The 15492-nt window shown below is 51.0% G+C and overlaps 8 protein-coding genes across 8 annotated transcripts; 5 read left to right on the plus strand and 3 right to left on the minus strand.

Annotated features, from left to right (window-relative positions):
* Window positions 1-1568: 1568 nt before the first annotated feature.
* SAICODRAFT_57835 (Serine/threonine-protein kinase) lies at window positions 1569-6389 on the plus strand (the record flags this gene model as incomplete). The annotated part of the gene is made up of 3 exons (XM_019169563.1): window positions 1569-3130; window positions 3200-5957; window positions 6027-6389. Coding segments are annotated over 3 exons (4683 nt in total), but the record flags the coding sequence as incomplete, so codon positions are not given.
* SAICODRAFT_30641 (uncharacterized protein) lies at window positions 6376-7725 on the minus strand. Its single transcript, XM_019167729.1, has one exon. The coding sequence runs from the start codon at window positions 7664-7666 to the stop codon at window positions 6545-6547; it is 1122 nt and encodes a 373-aa protein (XP_019023599.1). The 5' UTR covers window positions 7667-7725; the 3' UTR covers window positions 6376-6544.
* A 225-nt stretch (window positions 7726-7950) lies between these two features.
* Window positions 7951-9302, plus strand: SAICODRAFT_81148 (GTP-binding protein). Its single transcript, XM_019171229.1, has 2 exons — window positions 7951-8663; window positions 8723-9302. Exons 1-2 carry the CDS (start codon window positions 8030-8032, stop codon window positions 9184-9186), a joined length of 1098 nt encoding a protein of 365 aa, XP_019023600.1. The 5' UTR covers window positions 7951-8029; the 3' UTR covers window positions 9187-9302.
* SAICODRAFT_19676 (uncharacterized protein) lies at window positions 9120-9705 on the minus strand (the record flags this gene model as incomplete). The annotated part of the gene is made up of 3 exons (XM_019166141.1): window positions 9120-9387; window positions 9448-9538; window positions 9597-9705. The coding sequence occupies 3 exons, from the start codon at window positions 9703-9705 to the stop codon at window positions 9297-9299; spliced, it is 291 nt and encodes a 96-aa protein (XP_019023601.1). The 3' UTR covers window positions 9120-9296.
* Window positions 9706-9754: 49 nt separating this feature from the next.
* SAICODRAFT_129578 (uncharacterized protein) lies at window positions 9755-10326 on the plus strand. Its single transcript, XM_019165414.1, has one exon. It carries the CDS (start codon window positions 9888-9890, stop codon window positions 10206-10208), a length of 321 nt encoding a protein of 106 aa, XP_019023602.1. The 5' UTR covers window positions 9755-9887; the 3' UTR covers window positions 10209-10326.
* A 146-nt stretch (window positions 10327-10472) lies between these two features.
* Window positions 10473-10987, minus strand: SAICODRAFT_30643 (uncharacterized protein; the record flags this gene model as incomplete). Its single annotated transcript, XM_019167730.1, has 1 exon — window positions 10473-10987. A coding segment is annotated over one exon (258 nt), but the record flags the coding sequence as incomplete, so codon positions are not given.
* A 1143-nt stretch (window positions 10988-12130) lies between these two features.
* On the plus strand, window positions 12131-13177 carry SAICODRAFT_66105 (uncharacterized protein). Its single transcript, XM_019170194.1, has 3 exons — window positions 12131-12250; window positions 12301-12405; window positions 12460-13177. The coding sequence occupies exons 1-3, from the start codon at window positions 12170-12172 to the stop codon at window positions 12985-12987; spliced, it is 714 nt and encodes a 237-aa protein (XP_019023604.1). The 5' UTR covers window positions 12131-12169; the 3' UTR covers window positions 12988-13177.
* Window positions 13178-13260: 83 nt separating this feature from the next.
* On the plus strand, window positions 13261-15250 carry SAICODRAFT_66107 (protein phosphatase 5; the record flags this gene model as incomplete). Its single annotated transcript, XM_019170195.1, has 2 exons — window positions 13261-14636; window positions 15244-15250. The coding sequence occupies exons 1-2, from the start codon at window positions 13294-13296 to the stop codon at window positions 15248-15250; spliced, it is 1350 nt and encodes a 449-aa protein (XP_019023605.1). The 5' UTR covers window positions 13261-13293.
* Window positions 15251-15492: the final 242 nt, after the last annotated feature.

The following is a 15492-nucleotide window of genomic DNA, read 5'->3' on the forward strand; positions in this document are numbered from 1 at the left end:
AAGGCGTACTCGGCGCAGTCTTTCCTCCAGCTCCATAACCTGTCTTTCTGCCAAATCTTTATCATGCACGATTTTCTTGATCTCATCCTTCAACCGCGTGTTCTCCGAACTGAATCCCAGAGGCAGCTGTTCCGTTGCCTGACTTTGCGTCTCCAGCTTCTTGATCACATGGTCGCACAACTCTTTCTCCTTCTGCAGCTGTGTGCGCATGCTATCCAGCAGGTCGAACTGACTCTTCCAGTATTTGCCGGATACGGACTTCGGGGAGTTCACGTCGACAGTCACGTCACCGTCAGTAGTCATTGATTTTTCGGCATAATCGTTCATAACTTCGTCTTCGTGTGCTTCCATGAGCTCTTTCAACAGTCTGTTGTTCTCCATGAGAGTCCTGAGGGCATCGGAGATATCGCTGTCTGCATCTTCTTGCTTGAATTCGACATGCGCCGATTCGTTGACCGAAGAGTTCGGTGAGAAGACAACTTCGTTTTGTAATCGAGAACTCACGGCCGGTTTCGAGGCTTGTACAATCGGGATGTTGACGGTCTTGGCTGGGGCAGGCGTGGGGAACTTTCCAGGGAAGTCACGAGGCAGTCCTGACCGCTTCGTCACCGTACCAGGGATTTTGTACTTTGATAGGGGTGAGCCCGCCTCCTGTCTTTTCTGCTTTTCGTCCTTCTCGTTATTCCAAGAGACCGTCTTCTTCGGACCGATCGTCCCAGGCGTGCGCAGGATGCCTGGTGTTCTTGCTGAGCTGCTAGTCGGTCTGGCAGGCGTCGCAGGCGCCATAAGTACATCTCCATCTGCATCAAACCTTGTTGCGGTAGAGTCGCTCCGAGTTCTCCTTGCCGGTACTGGTGTTTCTTGCACGTCGGAGTCGCCGTCTAACTGATTATTCGAAGCAGCGCCGCCAAAGAAACCTCGCCTGAATGCTTGTGTTGCCCATACATGCGCTGGAGTAGCTGAGCCGTCTATACTGCTGATTAGTATGCGAAGCCAGCCGTGAGAGGAGTGATCTACCATCTGCGACGAATGTGTCGTTCGGAGCAGCAGAGTCGCTGCTGCCCTTGATCCACTTGGACAAAGACATGATCCGTACGTTCTGAAAGCTGTGTAACGGAAGAGCTGGGATCAATGCCTTTTATGATGGTTCCTTTGAAATCGTTGGAGGTGAATGCCGTCTGTTTACATTCGCGCGCATACCACAACAACCGTCGTACGCTGGATCACGTGCCTGGCAACCGCAATTGCAACCCCCAGCGCTCGAAGCGCAATTGAGCAAGCAACCCTGGGAGAGAATTGGTAAGCGATCAAGCCGGACCAGGACCGCCAGATAGAAAATGCCAAAACTGGCAGCTTCGAACCCATTCTCAATCTATCTCTTTGCCGTCAGGGAGACCGACAGGGCCCAATTGCGGACCGGCACCGACTGCTAAACTTAAGCACCTGCGTCAGGGCGCACGGGGCTCCTCGGACTTCCCTCGATTGCGTTGATCAGACTCATATGACGCCGTAACATATCAATCGATCCAGGGTATATCCATTTCAATCTCAGCTTTACCCTCGATCAGGTAGCGATGCCTCCCGAGAAGGTTGATTATGCAGAGATTCAACAAAACGAAGTCGAGGCCCTGAGGGCCATTTACATGGATGAATATGAGGAGATACCCACGGCTTCGGCATGGAACAAAACGGCGGCGCCGGCTTTTATTCTTCATATGAAGGCGACCGAATACCCGGACCCACCGGTGTCGGTTGACCTCCAGATCCAGATGACGAGCACATACCCGAAGACGGCACCAACCATCAATCTGACCAATGCAGTAACAGTTCTCGGCTCCGCGCTTACAAAGCTGAAGACGATGTTGAACGATCATGCTAAGAGCAATCTGGGGAGCGAGATGATTTACGACTTGGCCGTCATGACGCAGGACTTCCTGAACGAATGTCAGGCAGACGCACGCAAACGAGCTGCGAGCTTGGGCGACGAACGAGCAAAGCGACTGGATGATGCCGAGAGATTGGCGGAGGAAGCAGAAGAGAAGAGACGCAAAGAACGGGAGGAGGCGCTCTTGGAGGAGAACAGGGTTCTCGAAGCACTGATTCAGGAGGAATTAAAACGCAAGAAGGAGCGTCTAAAGGAGATCTCACAAGAGCAGAAGATCAAGCAACAGAATGAAGCCGAGACGCACGTACCAGTGGTAAAGGGCATGGTGGGAGAAGTGGTTACATTCGACAGAGTGACGCAGGTCAAGCAAGGTGCACAAACTTTAACCTTCAAATCGGTAACTGGATTGGTTCTTCTGGGTCGAGGAGGCTTGGTTACGGTACGCTTGGTAAAGCCAATCGTCGAAGGATCTGGCGCAAACACGACACTGGTGCTGAAGGAAGTCGACCTCTTGACGGAGTACTGGGAATCCTTGGAAGGAAAGAAGCTAATTCAGAAGCTCGAGCGTGAGCTTGACACCATCCGGGCGCTTGACCATCCTTATATTGCGAGAGTTTACGACTTCCGTGTTTCCCGACAAACGAAAGGTTGGACAATCCAGGTTCTAGAGGAGTACTGCAATGGGGGATCTATGTACAGTCTTCTCGACACGGTTGGAACCGTCAGTCCACGGCACGCACGGCATTGGATGAGTCAGCTTCTCGAAGGTCTTTGCCATATACACAAGCATGGTTTTATCCATCGAGGTATCCGTTTGGGTTGTGTACTGTTGTCTTCAGAAGACGAGGAGAAAGTGGCAAAGTTGTCCGACGCTTGCTTCTCGCAGCGGCTGCATGAAATGAACGACACCCATCCATTCACGTCAGAAAAGCATACATACCAGGATCATCTGCCAATCTCCGAGGGGTGGTATCCCCCAGAAACAGTCCGGGGCTCCGATAAGCGGTCGTACAGCCGTAAAACAGATATCTGGAACCTCGGTATCGTATTCGTCCAGATGGTCTACGACAAGGAGGTTGTCGTACGCTACCGATCACCCAACGAGCTAATCAAGTCACGGCAGGTTGCGGCGGATCCCTTACTGCGTGACTTCCTCGCCCGTATTTTTCATGCCGATTATCGCAAGCGAGCCTCTGCGGATGAACTCCTCCATGATCAGTACTTCCGTCAGGGTATGGCTCTTGCGTCACCGGTGGAGGAAAGTCCATACACGCACTTCAACTCGCTGCTTTCGCCGGTCAAGGTTGTGGAGAGCGAACCGGAGTATCGCGGATCTCGTTCCCCTACACGACAGGTATCTTCCACCTCTTCCAGGGAGCCTGCGTTGATGTCGCGATACAAAACGGACTTCGAAGAGCTGGAATTTTTGGGTAAGGGTGGTTTCGGCGAAGTTGTCAAGGCGAGAAACCGTCTTGATGGACGGTTATACGCAATCAAGAAGGTCAAGCTCGGGAAGAACGAGAACGAGAATACGCGTATTTTGCGAGAGGTCATGACCTTGTCACGTCTTCATCACCAATATGTCGTTCGCTACTTCACGACGTGGTTGGAGAGGGCGTCACCTTCGCGTAAGAATGGGAAGAAAGGCCGGGGAACGGAGACGGAGACTGAAACCGAGACTGATCTAACTCAATCGCTGAGCTTCGGTGTTGACGAGCCATCAGAAGTGCCGATTGACTTCATGTCGTCGAGTGGATTCCGCAGTGTACGCTTTGCCGAGTCTGAGAGCGACGACAGTGATTCTGATGATTCTGTGGCTACAGCCACCGTGGATAATGACTCTGATGAGGATTCTGATTCGGAGGATGAAGGCAAGAAATCACCTGGAACTTTGTTCATCCAAATGGAGTATTGTGAGAAACAAACATTACGCGATGCCATCAGAGACGGTATCTCAAAGGATGACGCCTGGCGACTCTTCAGACAAGTTCTTGAAGGTTTGTTGCACGTTCACTCCCAGAACATGATTCATCGCGACCTGAAGCCCAACAACATTTTCTTGGACGACCAGGGAGATGTGAAGATTGGTGATTTTGGTCTTGCGACAACTAGCCATACTCCATTGGAGGATGTCGATACGCGTCTTAGTGCTTCAATGACCTTTGACGATGGTGATGACTTCACCTCAGGCCTGGGTACAGCTCTCTATATGGCACCCGAAGTTGCGTCAAAGTCAAATACAAAGTATACTTCCAAGGTCGACATATACTCTCTTGGTATTATCTTGTTCGAAATGGTTTATCCCTTGACTACGGCAATGGAGCGAGTTGATATTCTTCGTCGCCTTCGAGCACCTGAGCCAGAGTTTCCTCCGAACTTTCCGACTGACTTGGAGAATCAGAGGAAGGTCATTCAATGGTGTTTGCAGCACGTCCCCAGCGATCGGCCTTCCAGTAGTCAGCTGCTACAGAGCAATTTGCTGCCCACTAAGATCGAAGACGAGTACATTCAAGAGAGTATTCGGACATTGACGAACCCGAATACTCCACACTTTGCCAGGCTCATGGCACAATTGTTCGGACAATCGGGCGAGCGCGTCCGAGATCGCTTCAAGGATCTCACATACGATTTCGCTGTGAAGGTGGAGCCCCATCAACAGTACGAGGTCCTGTTCGCTATTCTCCGAGAGCATCTCAGCGCTGTGTTCCGTCGACACGGTGCTGTCGAGACATTGCGTAACTTGCTAATTCCTGCTAGTCCATTTTATGCGAATAGTCCTTCGGTAGTTACCTTAATGGACAGACAGGGATCACTTGTGCAGCTACCCTATGACCTCACGCTACCTTACGCCAGGTCAATTGCCCGTTCAAACAGTGGCATAAGCAAGACCTTTACTTTCGGTAGCGTGTACCGCGAGAACACCGCGGGAGGGCAGCCTCGGGCTGTTTGCGAACTTGATTTCGATATCGTTGCGCCCATGTCTGTTGAGCCCACATTGTGCGAAGCCGAGGTTCTCAAGGTGATTGACGAGGTTATCGAGAGCACGCCTTCCCTAGCCTCGCGCTCTACGACTATCCTCCTTAACCATTCCGATATCCTTGACGCCATTCTTGACTACTGTGGCATCGACGAGAAGACGAAACCTAGTATCATCCATATGCTTGGTCAAAGTGGTGGGATGCTGAGCATGGCAGAAATCAAGTTGAACCTGCGATCAACGGTATCAGGATCTATACTCGATGAGCTATCCCTATTCGATTTCAGGGACGATTTCGAGAAGGGTATTCAGCGTCTTCTACACAGTTTTGCGAGGCCGAGCAAGATTGTCACCGGCGCCGTGGAGCACCTACGGGTCGTTGCCTCGCACATGAAGCATATGAATGTCAAGCGGCCCGTTCAGTTCATGCCGTTGTGCGTGTACAACCCGAATGCATACCGCGGTGGAATCATGTTTCAGGCTGTCGTCGAGGGTAAGCGTAGAGATCTTATTGCTGCGGGCGGACGATATGATACACTGGTGGAGTACTACTCGCCTCACCGACCCATGCACCATGCAGTTGGTTGTAACATTGCCGTTGAGAAGATCCTTTCTGGGTTAGCCAATTATCAGAAGACTGCCTCTGCTGCGTTGAGGACCCGCCGATCTGATCTGGAGCCGCTCTATGGCCCATGGGTACCGCGAAGATGTGATATCCTAGTAGCAAGTTTCGGTAAAGAGCTCCTTCGTGAGCGACTTGAAATAGTGCAGGAATTGTGGAGTCATGGCATCCGTGCTGAGCTTGCCCACAATGAACTCTACAACGCCCATACTCCCGAAGATCTTGGTGCCGCGACCAGGGCCGACGGAGTCTGCTGGATCATCATCGTCAAGCAGAAGCATTCCGATCATGCTCGTCGAGAACAGCAAGCAGTGAAAGTCAAGAACTTGTTACGCCGTGATGAGGAAGAGGTGCCCAGAGCCGAACTTGTGACATACTTCCAGGGAGAGCTAGCTGAACGGACTCGCCGTGATGCTTTGGGTCAACAGGTGCCACGCCTGGCTAAGCACACTTCCAATACTGGTGATTTCTTCGTTAACGACACACCGTCAACGTCGCGTGCACCATCTTCTCGTCCGTCAATGGATGTGCGCAACTCGAAGGCGGAGATCAATGTGACCGTTCTGAGTCAAGACAAACACAGGAAAAACAAGCTCAAGGCGAAACAGGTTGTCACGAACAAGGCATATGAAAGTGTTCAAGACATCTTGTCAGACCTTAACAGCGGCGAAGTCGGTGTCATCGCCCTCGAAATAGGCGAAGACCTATTCCAGAAACTGAAAATGGTGAAACTTAACGATGATGACGCATGGAAAACCTTAATCATGGACGCACCTGCGATGGAGCGTCCATACCTTAATCAATTACGTACGGAGTTGGAGAAGTTGGCGAAGGAGGGGAAGAAGCGGATATTCCTGCATTGTTGGAAGGCGGCGCACTCTACTCATCTTTACGAGTTGTCTTAGAAAGAGACACGGTTGATGGCGTTTGCTTGATTTTTATACCATAGAGCTAGAATTACGAGGTCTTTCGCCTTGTTAACCCGACATGTTTCTGTCACCTAATCCTGGTTTGGGTGCTCTGATCTGCTCATATCGTGAAACCTTGTCACCACAGTATCTCAATCGGAGTCGTCATCACTGGCATAATCCAACATCCCAGCAAGACCTGCAGGCTTCGTCTCCTCCTTGGCTGGCGCCGGTGCAACCGTCGCGCCAGTCTTCTCCGTCAAAGTCCTCAATGCCGACAGTGTCGAGCTCGAAAAAATACTTCCATCATATTCCTTCGCAGGCGGCGCCTCTAACTGTAATTTCTGCTCGGGTGCCTCAAGTTGCGCCTGCTGCACCGCCGGATTCACCGCGTTACTCCCACGGCTATACCACACCTCATCAGGAACGTCATACCCCTTCAACCCGAAACTTCCCTCTATCTTTCGTTTCCGTTTCGCGTCTGGGTCCCGTCCTTCCAGCTCCGCCACAAACTCCGCTGGTAGTGCTCGCCTGATTGCTTCTGCTGCTTGCTCCTCCAGTCTCCTCGCATCACGTTTTTGCGCTAGGGGATTTGGGTCTTGGGTCGCCCATCTCACATTCAGAATCTCGTTATGGTCGAGTGATTGATGTGCCATCGCCTCTTTTGCGAATTGTGCGTTTGCTTGGTTGACGTAGGTGACGAATGCCACACCACGCGAGTTGAGTACACGGATTCGTTCGACCTCTCCCCATTCTGCAAAGTGCCTTGCCACGACTTCTTCGATTTCATCACTTACGTGGATTCGGCCAACGTAGATGGTGTGGTTTTGTCGCATGAAACTACCTACACCTCCCATGTCGTCGCGGTAATCCGCATGCTTGTCGCGTCCGAAACAGTCCACGTTCGGACTGAACATATCGTGCACCGTCGGCAATCGGTGCAAGAAGTTACAATCTGGTCCATTCGGACACATTCCTCGTGCGAATTGAAGACAGAAATATGCGCCGGGTACGCGATCCGCCTTGGTGTATCCAGAGTCCTTCGCGATAACACAACGGTATTCAGAATGTTGCTTGGAGATGTATGCGTCTTCCCGGTCTCCGCCTGCCCATTTTCCGTACCAGATGTTGAAGACTTGACCGGTTTGTGGAGGAACTTGTTGGTCGGCTGGTCTTGCTTCGGCTTGGATGCGAGCTGGTCTTCTTCGCTTGGCGACAGCGACCTTCTTGCCGGCGTTGCTGGCCGGAACAATCGCGGTAGTTTCATCTGCCATATCGATTGCCGAGATAAAAAAAACTATCGGTCTCTTTTTGAATGCCTTGGGAAACGCTGTCCTGTTACGTATGACTGTACGTACTGCAGCCGATGTACAATCCTGCAGCTGGGTACAGTCTCGAGCCTATGCTCCTTACTTAAGGCGGCAAGACATCTTGAATTCTGTATTTGATTCGCTGATTCAAGTCCTTTTCATACATATTCATGTATTTACCCTGGTTATCATCATAGGACCTGCAATGAACGTTACAGTGCGGCTGCCGTATACGTCGAACCTCTCCAACTTTTTGTCCTCGACCACTTCCTATCCCCAGTTATCCCTTCCACCTATCAATCGACAAAGAAAGAACAATAACCAGCCATGGGTATCCTTGAAAAGATCAAAGACATCGAGGAGGAGATGGCTCGTACCCAGAAGAACAAGGCAACAGAATACCACCTGGGTCTCCTCAAAGCCAAACTCGCAAAATACCGTGCTCAACTCCTCGAACCAACGACCAAATCCTCCAAACCCGGAGAAGGATTCGACGTGCTGAAGTCCGGAGATGCACGAGTCGTGTTTATTGGGTTTCCGTCGGTTGGTAAATCGACCCTGTTATCAAAGATTACGGAGACGAAGAGTGAGGTTGCAAGTTATGAGTTTACGACGTTGACAGCGATTCCGGGTGTAATCAACTACCACGGCGCCGAAATCCAAGCCCTCGATCTCCCCGGAATCATCCAAGGTGCCTCCCAAGGAAAAGGTCGCGGACGACAAGTCGTGGCTGTTGCGAAGACTGCGGATGTTATTTTGATGGTTTTGGACGCAACGAAGAGTAGGGAGCAAAAAGCGCAGTTGACGGCGGAGTTGGAGGCGGTTGGCATTAGGCTGAACAGACCGAAACCTGATATCGTTTTCAAAATTAAGAAGGGGGGGGGGATTACGTTCAACACGACCTGCAAATCGTTAACGTATATGGACGAGAAGATGGTGATGAATATTCTGAGAGATTACAGTATGTGATACTCTCGACGAGCATTTTCGGAAATGGAAGGGCTAACGAGAATATCACAGAAATCCATAACGCAGACGTGATGATCCGCGAAGACTGTACCGTGGATGATTTTATCGACGTCATCATCGGCACGAGAAAATACGTTAAATGTCTTTACGTCTACAACAAAATCGACGGAATCTCCATGGAAGAGCTCGAGCGTCTCGCGCGGGAACCACACACCGTCGTCATCTCCTGCGAAATGAATCTCAATCTCGAACACCTCGTCGACCGAATCTGGGAAGAACTGGGACTCCTACGAGTTTACACGAAGAGGAAGGGGAAGGCGCCGGATTTCAGTGATGCGTTGATTGTGCGGGAGGCGAGTAGTATCGAGAATGTGTGTCATTCGATTCATAGGACGTTGGCGGAGCATTTTAGGTATGCGCTTGTTTGGGGGGCGAGTGCGAAGCATAGTCCGCAGAGAGTGGGGTTGACGCATATGGTGGCAGAGGGAGATGTTGTCAGTATTGTGACAAAGTAGGACAGTTAGAGAGAATGGAGCTTTCGCATCGGAGTGGTGATGCTTTATAAAATGAGGTTCTGTAGAGCACTTCCGCGAACCTTCGTGACGTCTTCGAGTCCCTGCCTTTCTTACTGCTGCAGCTTTTTCACTGCTGCGGCCTTGTCCTCTTTCTCCCTAATAAACTCATCGCGGACTTTGTCGAGACGTTCGTGAGTAGAGCTATATGATCGTTAGTCGGTGTATCCATTGCGCGTCTTCGGACAGTAATCAGTAACTCACTGAATCTGTACACAATCCATCATCGCCTTCTTCTGATCGCTACATGCCCACAGCATGGAGATTGTCCGTCCGGCACAGCACTCCGCGAAAGCTATGATATGTACATGATCAGCGCAAATCACTTGATTCGCCAAGACGGCACAACACACCCTTCACAAGCGGAGCACACTGCTCTCGCGCCCTCTTCCTCGTCTCGTTGACAACATCGACTTCGTCTCCTGGACTCAAGAAACCTTCTAATCCCGGTGGTGGTGACATATTTGCTCTTTCTCGTTGCTCACCGGCCAGATCTGCAGACCTCGCTCGTGCAGGGAACTTACAGCTAAAGGCAAAATTCTTGACACAACTCACTGCAGGTGCGCGCAGTCTCGCATACCCTCCCGTTAAAAGGCCTCCAAACAACTCCATTGAAGGGCTCGGAAGGCCAGGATAAGGCGAAAATGCATGGGAAGATCATCGCCAACCCTGTCCAAGATCTATTTATCCACCATTACATCAAGAGAGCCGATCCCATCACACTCAGCGAAATCGCAAGTACTTCAGTCCGCGCCGTTTTCCGAATTGTTAAGAGGTATGAAGAGCAGGACACCAGTGAGCTTGCCGGTCATCGTACTTGTGGCCGCAAGCCTCAAATCGACGAATATCTAGAGGCGGTGAATAAGGTGGTGTTACTCGAGGGATTCACTGAATGGTATGCAGTATATTCAGTACTTGTACGGCCGAAACCCTCAACATGTTCAAGAACTGCGGGTATGCATTAACCCAGGTACCGCTTACAGCTTATGCCGACAGCAGTCGTGAAATGGCCTTGCTCGCAGCTGCTGAGTTGCAGGGACCTGAACCTATCCTTGCGGATGATGATGAATAGTCGAACTAAGCAATATATGTATTTTCTGACGACTTGAATTCCCACGGACGCAAAATGGCTGTACGGGGGGGGGGGTCCAAATGCAGGCACTAAGTCGGGGTTTAGTCATGCAACTAACCCCTTTGGTAGGCTATGTGCATAAATCTTGACACTACGTCAACTGTTGTATTTGAGTACGGAGACTGCGTAAGCTTAATGCTCAACAACCACGAGCTAGAATGAAGCGAAAACTTGATACAATAAAGACCTATATACGATGAGGCATCTATCAAACTTTCAGTCGTCTGCGCCCTCAAAAATTGGTGGTTCAAGCCTCCGCTTCCAAGCATGCATATTTCACTGGGCAGTCTTCCATCTAGGCCAGAATTCTTGCATTGTGATCAACCATCCCATCTTGATCATTCCAATATCCTTCCTGGGGCAGCGTTTGAGGTCCTCGAGGCGTAGGCCATTGTCAATTACGCCCTGCCGGGCAATATTGATGTCGAAGTTGGTGTAGGCAGGCAAATGCTCCCGTACAAACTCCAGGAATCCGTCCAGATCGTCTGCTGCTGGTCCCATAAGAGAGCTGGAGCCTCTCATGAGGTTGTTGGGGGCTGGGGTGCTTGACAAAATGGATGCACCGTGTCAGCAGACAGCGGAGTAGGCAGCATTGGATACCCTGCTGAGCTGAAGCTAGAATGAGGTGTGCTAGCCGGTATATCCGCTCGCTGAAATGCTTCGTAAAAGTCCTTGAAGACTGAGTCTGAAATGGGAGGCCTTTCGATGGTGACCGTAGAACTACGTTCGACAACAGCAATCGCCCAGTGGTCTTGCTGCATGTAGTTGACACGGCGATGGACTCTGCTGAGAGGGTGAATGTAGCAGATGCTTTGGTGATGCTGTGAGCACATCCAGCGGGCTTGAAGTGCATGTAGCGCAGCAAGCTTGTCGTACTTAGCTGGGTCACCCTCGAATCCAGCTTCGATATTCTGAAGATGCGCAACCGTAGCACTCTTAGGGTGTCTAGGCTGAGCAGTTTGAGACCGTTTCCTGACTTGAGAGGGGCGTAGCGGGGCCTGAGAGTGGGAGTCGTTCTCACTTTAGTAGGCCGACTTCGGAAGGGAGTAATGCGAATCAACATTGATGAAGGCCTGCCATTCAGGCTTAGGTGATAAGCGCTCGACATTGACAGCTTCGACGAAGGTTTTCCAGCCGAGTTCACGGCGTAGCCGGTTCCATGGAGCATCACGGTCTTGGCTCTTTCCACGGAGGACCTTCCATTGCATTTTTCGCGGTGAAATTGCGTAAGGTAATAACCCCCAGGCAGGTCTTGATCATCCCGTAACTCCTCGAGCACTGCCTCTGTCAACTCGACCTTTACATTCGCCTTAGTGTTTGATGGGGTCGACAATGAATGGTGCATGGGCGTATTTAACCTTTGGTTCGTGGGTGACAGTGAGCATAGCAGTGAAATCATCGATAGCGATGTCAAGGTCAACAGGGGTAGGCTCATCCGGAACTTCGATGATGTTTTTAGACCTCTGCTGGGTCCTTGGTGGTTCGGTTGCTGTTGTTTCACGGGCATCATCGACAAGGTGCGGGGCCGGTCTGGTGGTACGAGCAGATAGCCTGCGTTCCGATGAATCGTTCTGCGTTGCCTGCCTTCGTTTAGAAGGCATTTTGATGGAGTTGTTGGGTTGTTTGTGGTTTGGGCTGATTCCGCGCAGATGCACCTAAGACGCGCTGTGTCAGGAATTTTGCACCTGGCAGTATCGGCATACGGCATACGCCCCAACTAGCACGTATATATGCCCGCCGCCTCCTCCGGCAATTGCAACCTCTCTGTCTATTCCAACCCAGTGTTATTTAAAGATGAGCAGCGCAGCTCCGCTTCTTACAAAGCAGTTCAGGGATTTGACTGGGAAGAAGGGTCTTCCTGGCGTGTATGCTGAGGTACGTCATATCGTCGTGTATGCTGGGATGAATGCTAATGAATGGAGTAGTTGGTCAACGACAATATCTTTGTCTGGCAGATTGGTATTGCGCCAACTGACAAGGATAGCGTGTATTATGGTGGATACTACAAGGCTGAGATCAAGTTCCCGAGGGTACGAAGCTTTCCCGCCAGTTTATAAGTAAACGTGCTGATCAGCCTTGCACAGGATTACCCGTTCATGCCACCCTCATTCCGCTTCCTCCGACCAGTCTTCCACCCAAACATCTACAAGGACGGCAAACTCTGCATCTCCATCCTCCACCCTCCCGGTGACGACCCTCAATCCGGCGAATCCGCCGCAGAACGCTGGTCCCCCGCCCAATCCGTCGAGTCAATCATCCTCTCGATCATGTCCCTCCTCGAAGACCCCAACTGCTCTTCCCCCGCCAACGTCGACGCTGGCGTCCTCTGGCGCAAAGACCGCGACGAGTATAGGAGTATTGTGCAGAAACAGGTCGAGGAGACGAAGGCGGATATCCCGAAGGATTTCAAGATGCCGAGTACGGCGGATTTCGTGGTGAAGAAGGCTACGACGCCAGCTGTAGAGTTGGATGATGAGGGCTTTTGGTATGATAGTGGTGAGGAGGAGGATTTTGAGTATGAGGAAGCGAGTGATGTGGAGATGACCGAGGCGGAGTGTGAGGACGAGGAGGATGAAGCTGAGGTGTCTGATGCTGATTCTGGGACTATGTGAGGACGTCTCCGGTCAGTCACTTATAGAGGGAGGAGAGCGTTTGTCTCTGGGACTGTTTTTCGTCATTTCATTGGGCTATGGAGTTGTTATCGGTGGTTCTCTTTACAGCAGCGTTTCCAGCAGGACTGGACAATCTTTTATTTGGGAAGGGTTTCATTCTTTTGCTACAAATGCATTTCGTTTGCTGGTGATGCAAGTTCGTGCGCGCGACGCAACCCCCACACCGAGCGATCACAGAAAGTTCATGAACTTGCGCCTCGGCCTCGGCTCGAACACACCACCGTACAATCAATCGCAGCCGTATACATGAGCGACGTAGTATCAACCTCCTCCGAGGCCTCTCAGAGCCCCATTTCGAGCCCTACTCTCTCCGTCAGCACCGTCGCGTCCGCAGTCGAGAACATGAACCCGTCCCAAGAAGACATCGACAAAGCCGCCGAATTCAAAAATGGCGCAAACGCCCACCTCTTGAAAGCCAACTACGACGAAGCGATCAATTTGTACACCAAGGCTATCGAGCTCGATGCCACCAAGGTCGTGTACTGGGCGAATCGGGCACAGGCGTATATCAAGAGTGAGATGTATGGGTTGGCTGTTGCGGACGCAAGCAAGGCTATCGCGATTGATCCTAATTATGCCAAGAGCTATTATCGGAGGGCGGTGGCCTATGCGGCGATTGCGAAGCCGAAGGACGCGTTGAAGGATTTTAGGATGTTGGTGAAGAAAGCACCCGCGGATAAAGACGCTCGCACAAAATTGGCGGAATGCGACAAGTTGGTGCGGAAAATGGCGTTTGAGGAGGCGATTGCGGTTGCGGATCCCCCGTCTGCGTTTGAGAGTTTGGAGTTGAAGAGTATGGTTGTGGAGGAGGGGTATGATGGTGTTAGACTCGGTGAGGAGATGACGGAGGAGTTTGTGCAGGATATGGTCGAGCGGTTCAAGAATGGGAAGACGATTCCTAAGAAGTATGTTTATCAGATCTTGAAGGCTGTGAGGGATATTGTATATAATGAGCCGACGATGGTGGAGATCGACGTCAAGGAGGATCAGGTGTTGACTGTTTGTGGTGATACGCATGGCCAGTTCTTTGATGTTTTGGAGATTTTCAGGCGGAATGGAACGCCATCGCCGCAACGACCATATCTCTTCAACGGAGATTTCGTGGATAGAGGATCTTGGTCTACGGAGGTGGCGTTGATGTTTTATGCGTACAAGTGGTTGTATCCCAACCATATCTTCCTGAACAGAGGAAACCATGAAACGGACGACATGAACAAAATCTACGGTTTCGAGGGTGAGTGCAAGGCAAAGTACAACGAGCTCACCTTCAAGCTCTTCTCTGAGTCTTTCTCAGCTCTCCCACTTGCATGCCTGATCGGCGGCAAGTACTTCGTTCTCCACGGTGGATTGTTCTCAGATGACACCATCACCCTCGACGACGTCCGAAAACTCAACAGACACGCGAGACGCCAACCCGGACAAGAAGGCCTCATGATGGAAATGCTCTGGACAGATCCCCAACCCGAACCCGGTCGTGGTCCCTCAAAACGCGGTGTAGGCCTCCAATTCGGACCCGATATCACCAAACGATTCTGCGAGAACAACGGTCTCGACGCTATCATTCGATCCCACGAAGTCCGGATGGGAGGGTATGAAGTCGAGCACGATGGACGGTGTGTCACGATTTTCTCGGCACCGAATTATTGTGACCAGCAGGGGAATTTGGGGGCGTGGATTAAGATTGAGGGGAAGGACAAGGATTTGAAGATGAAGTTTGAGACGTTTACGGCGGTTGAGCATCCGAAGTTGCCGCCGATGGCTTATGCGAATCAGGTTATGAGGTAGATGACATGCAAATGAGATGATACGGTGACATGAGGTTAACGTTAGGGAAATCTCTTTAGCATAGTTAGCTTTAGGAGTAGAGGATCTGATAAATAGTTGACATTTGAGCGACATCTCTTGCGATCACTTCTGTACAGCTGCAGCAACAAGTTGAAGTTGGGTGTATTTCGAAACCGTACGCCGTAAATAGCGGTGTGAATCTGCGCTGCCCTTTAAGCATTCCAGGTTCAACGAGCATCCTCGCCAGCATGGTAGGGCCCTGGGTTCTTTTGAAAAACTGTAGGTCAATTTATCAGGATTTCGTCCTTGGTGGCTTTAATTGTCCAGAACCTAGCTGCCGGTTTAGGCCTAATAACCAGGTCAATATCCCCAAGACCTCACAATCTGCTCTCGGTGACGTTTCGCAAACAGGGATTGAAAAAGGAGATGACCATCGTCAGCTCTACTTTTTGCCCACGGTGCATGCAATCTTCTGGCAGCAGCTGGGCAGGCGAGGAAGGAAACATGTGAACAGCACAGGACGGGGCAAGGTTTCAAGACGTCATGAGAAGTCAGGGATTGGAGAAATATTTGGGACAACGTTTTTATTTGTGACGGCAAAGAAGGACGATGCACAGCTGATATATGACGGAACACGCACACACACCCGAACCCCAGCCT

Source organism: Saitoella complicata (assembly GCF_001661265.1).
Source record: "Saitoella complicata NRRL Y-17804 unplaced genomic scaffold SAICOscaffold_14, whole genome shotgun sequence".
Lineage (NCBI taxonomy): Eukaryota > Fungi > Ascomycota > Saitoellomycetes > Saitoellales > Saitoellaceae > Saitoella > Saitoella complicata.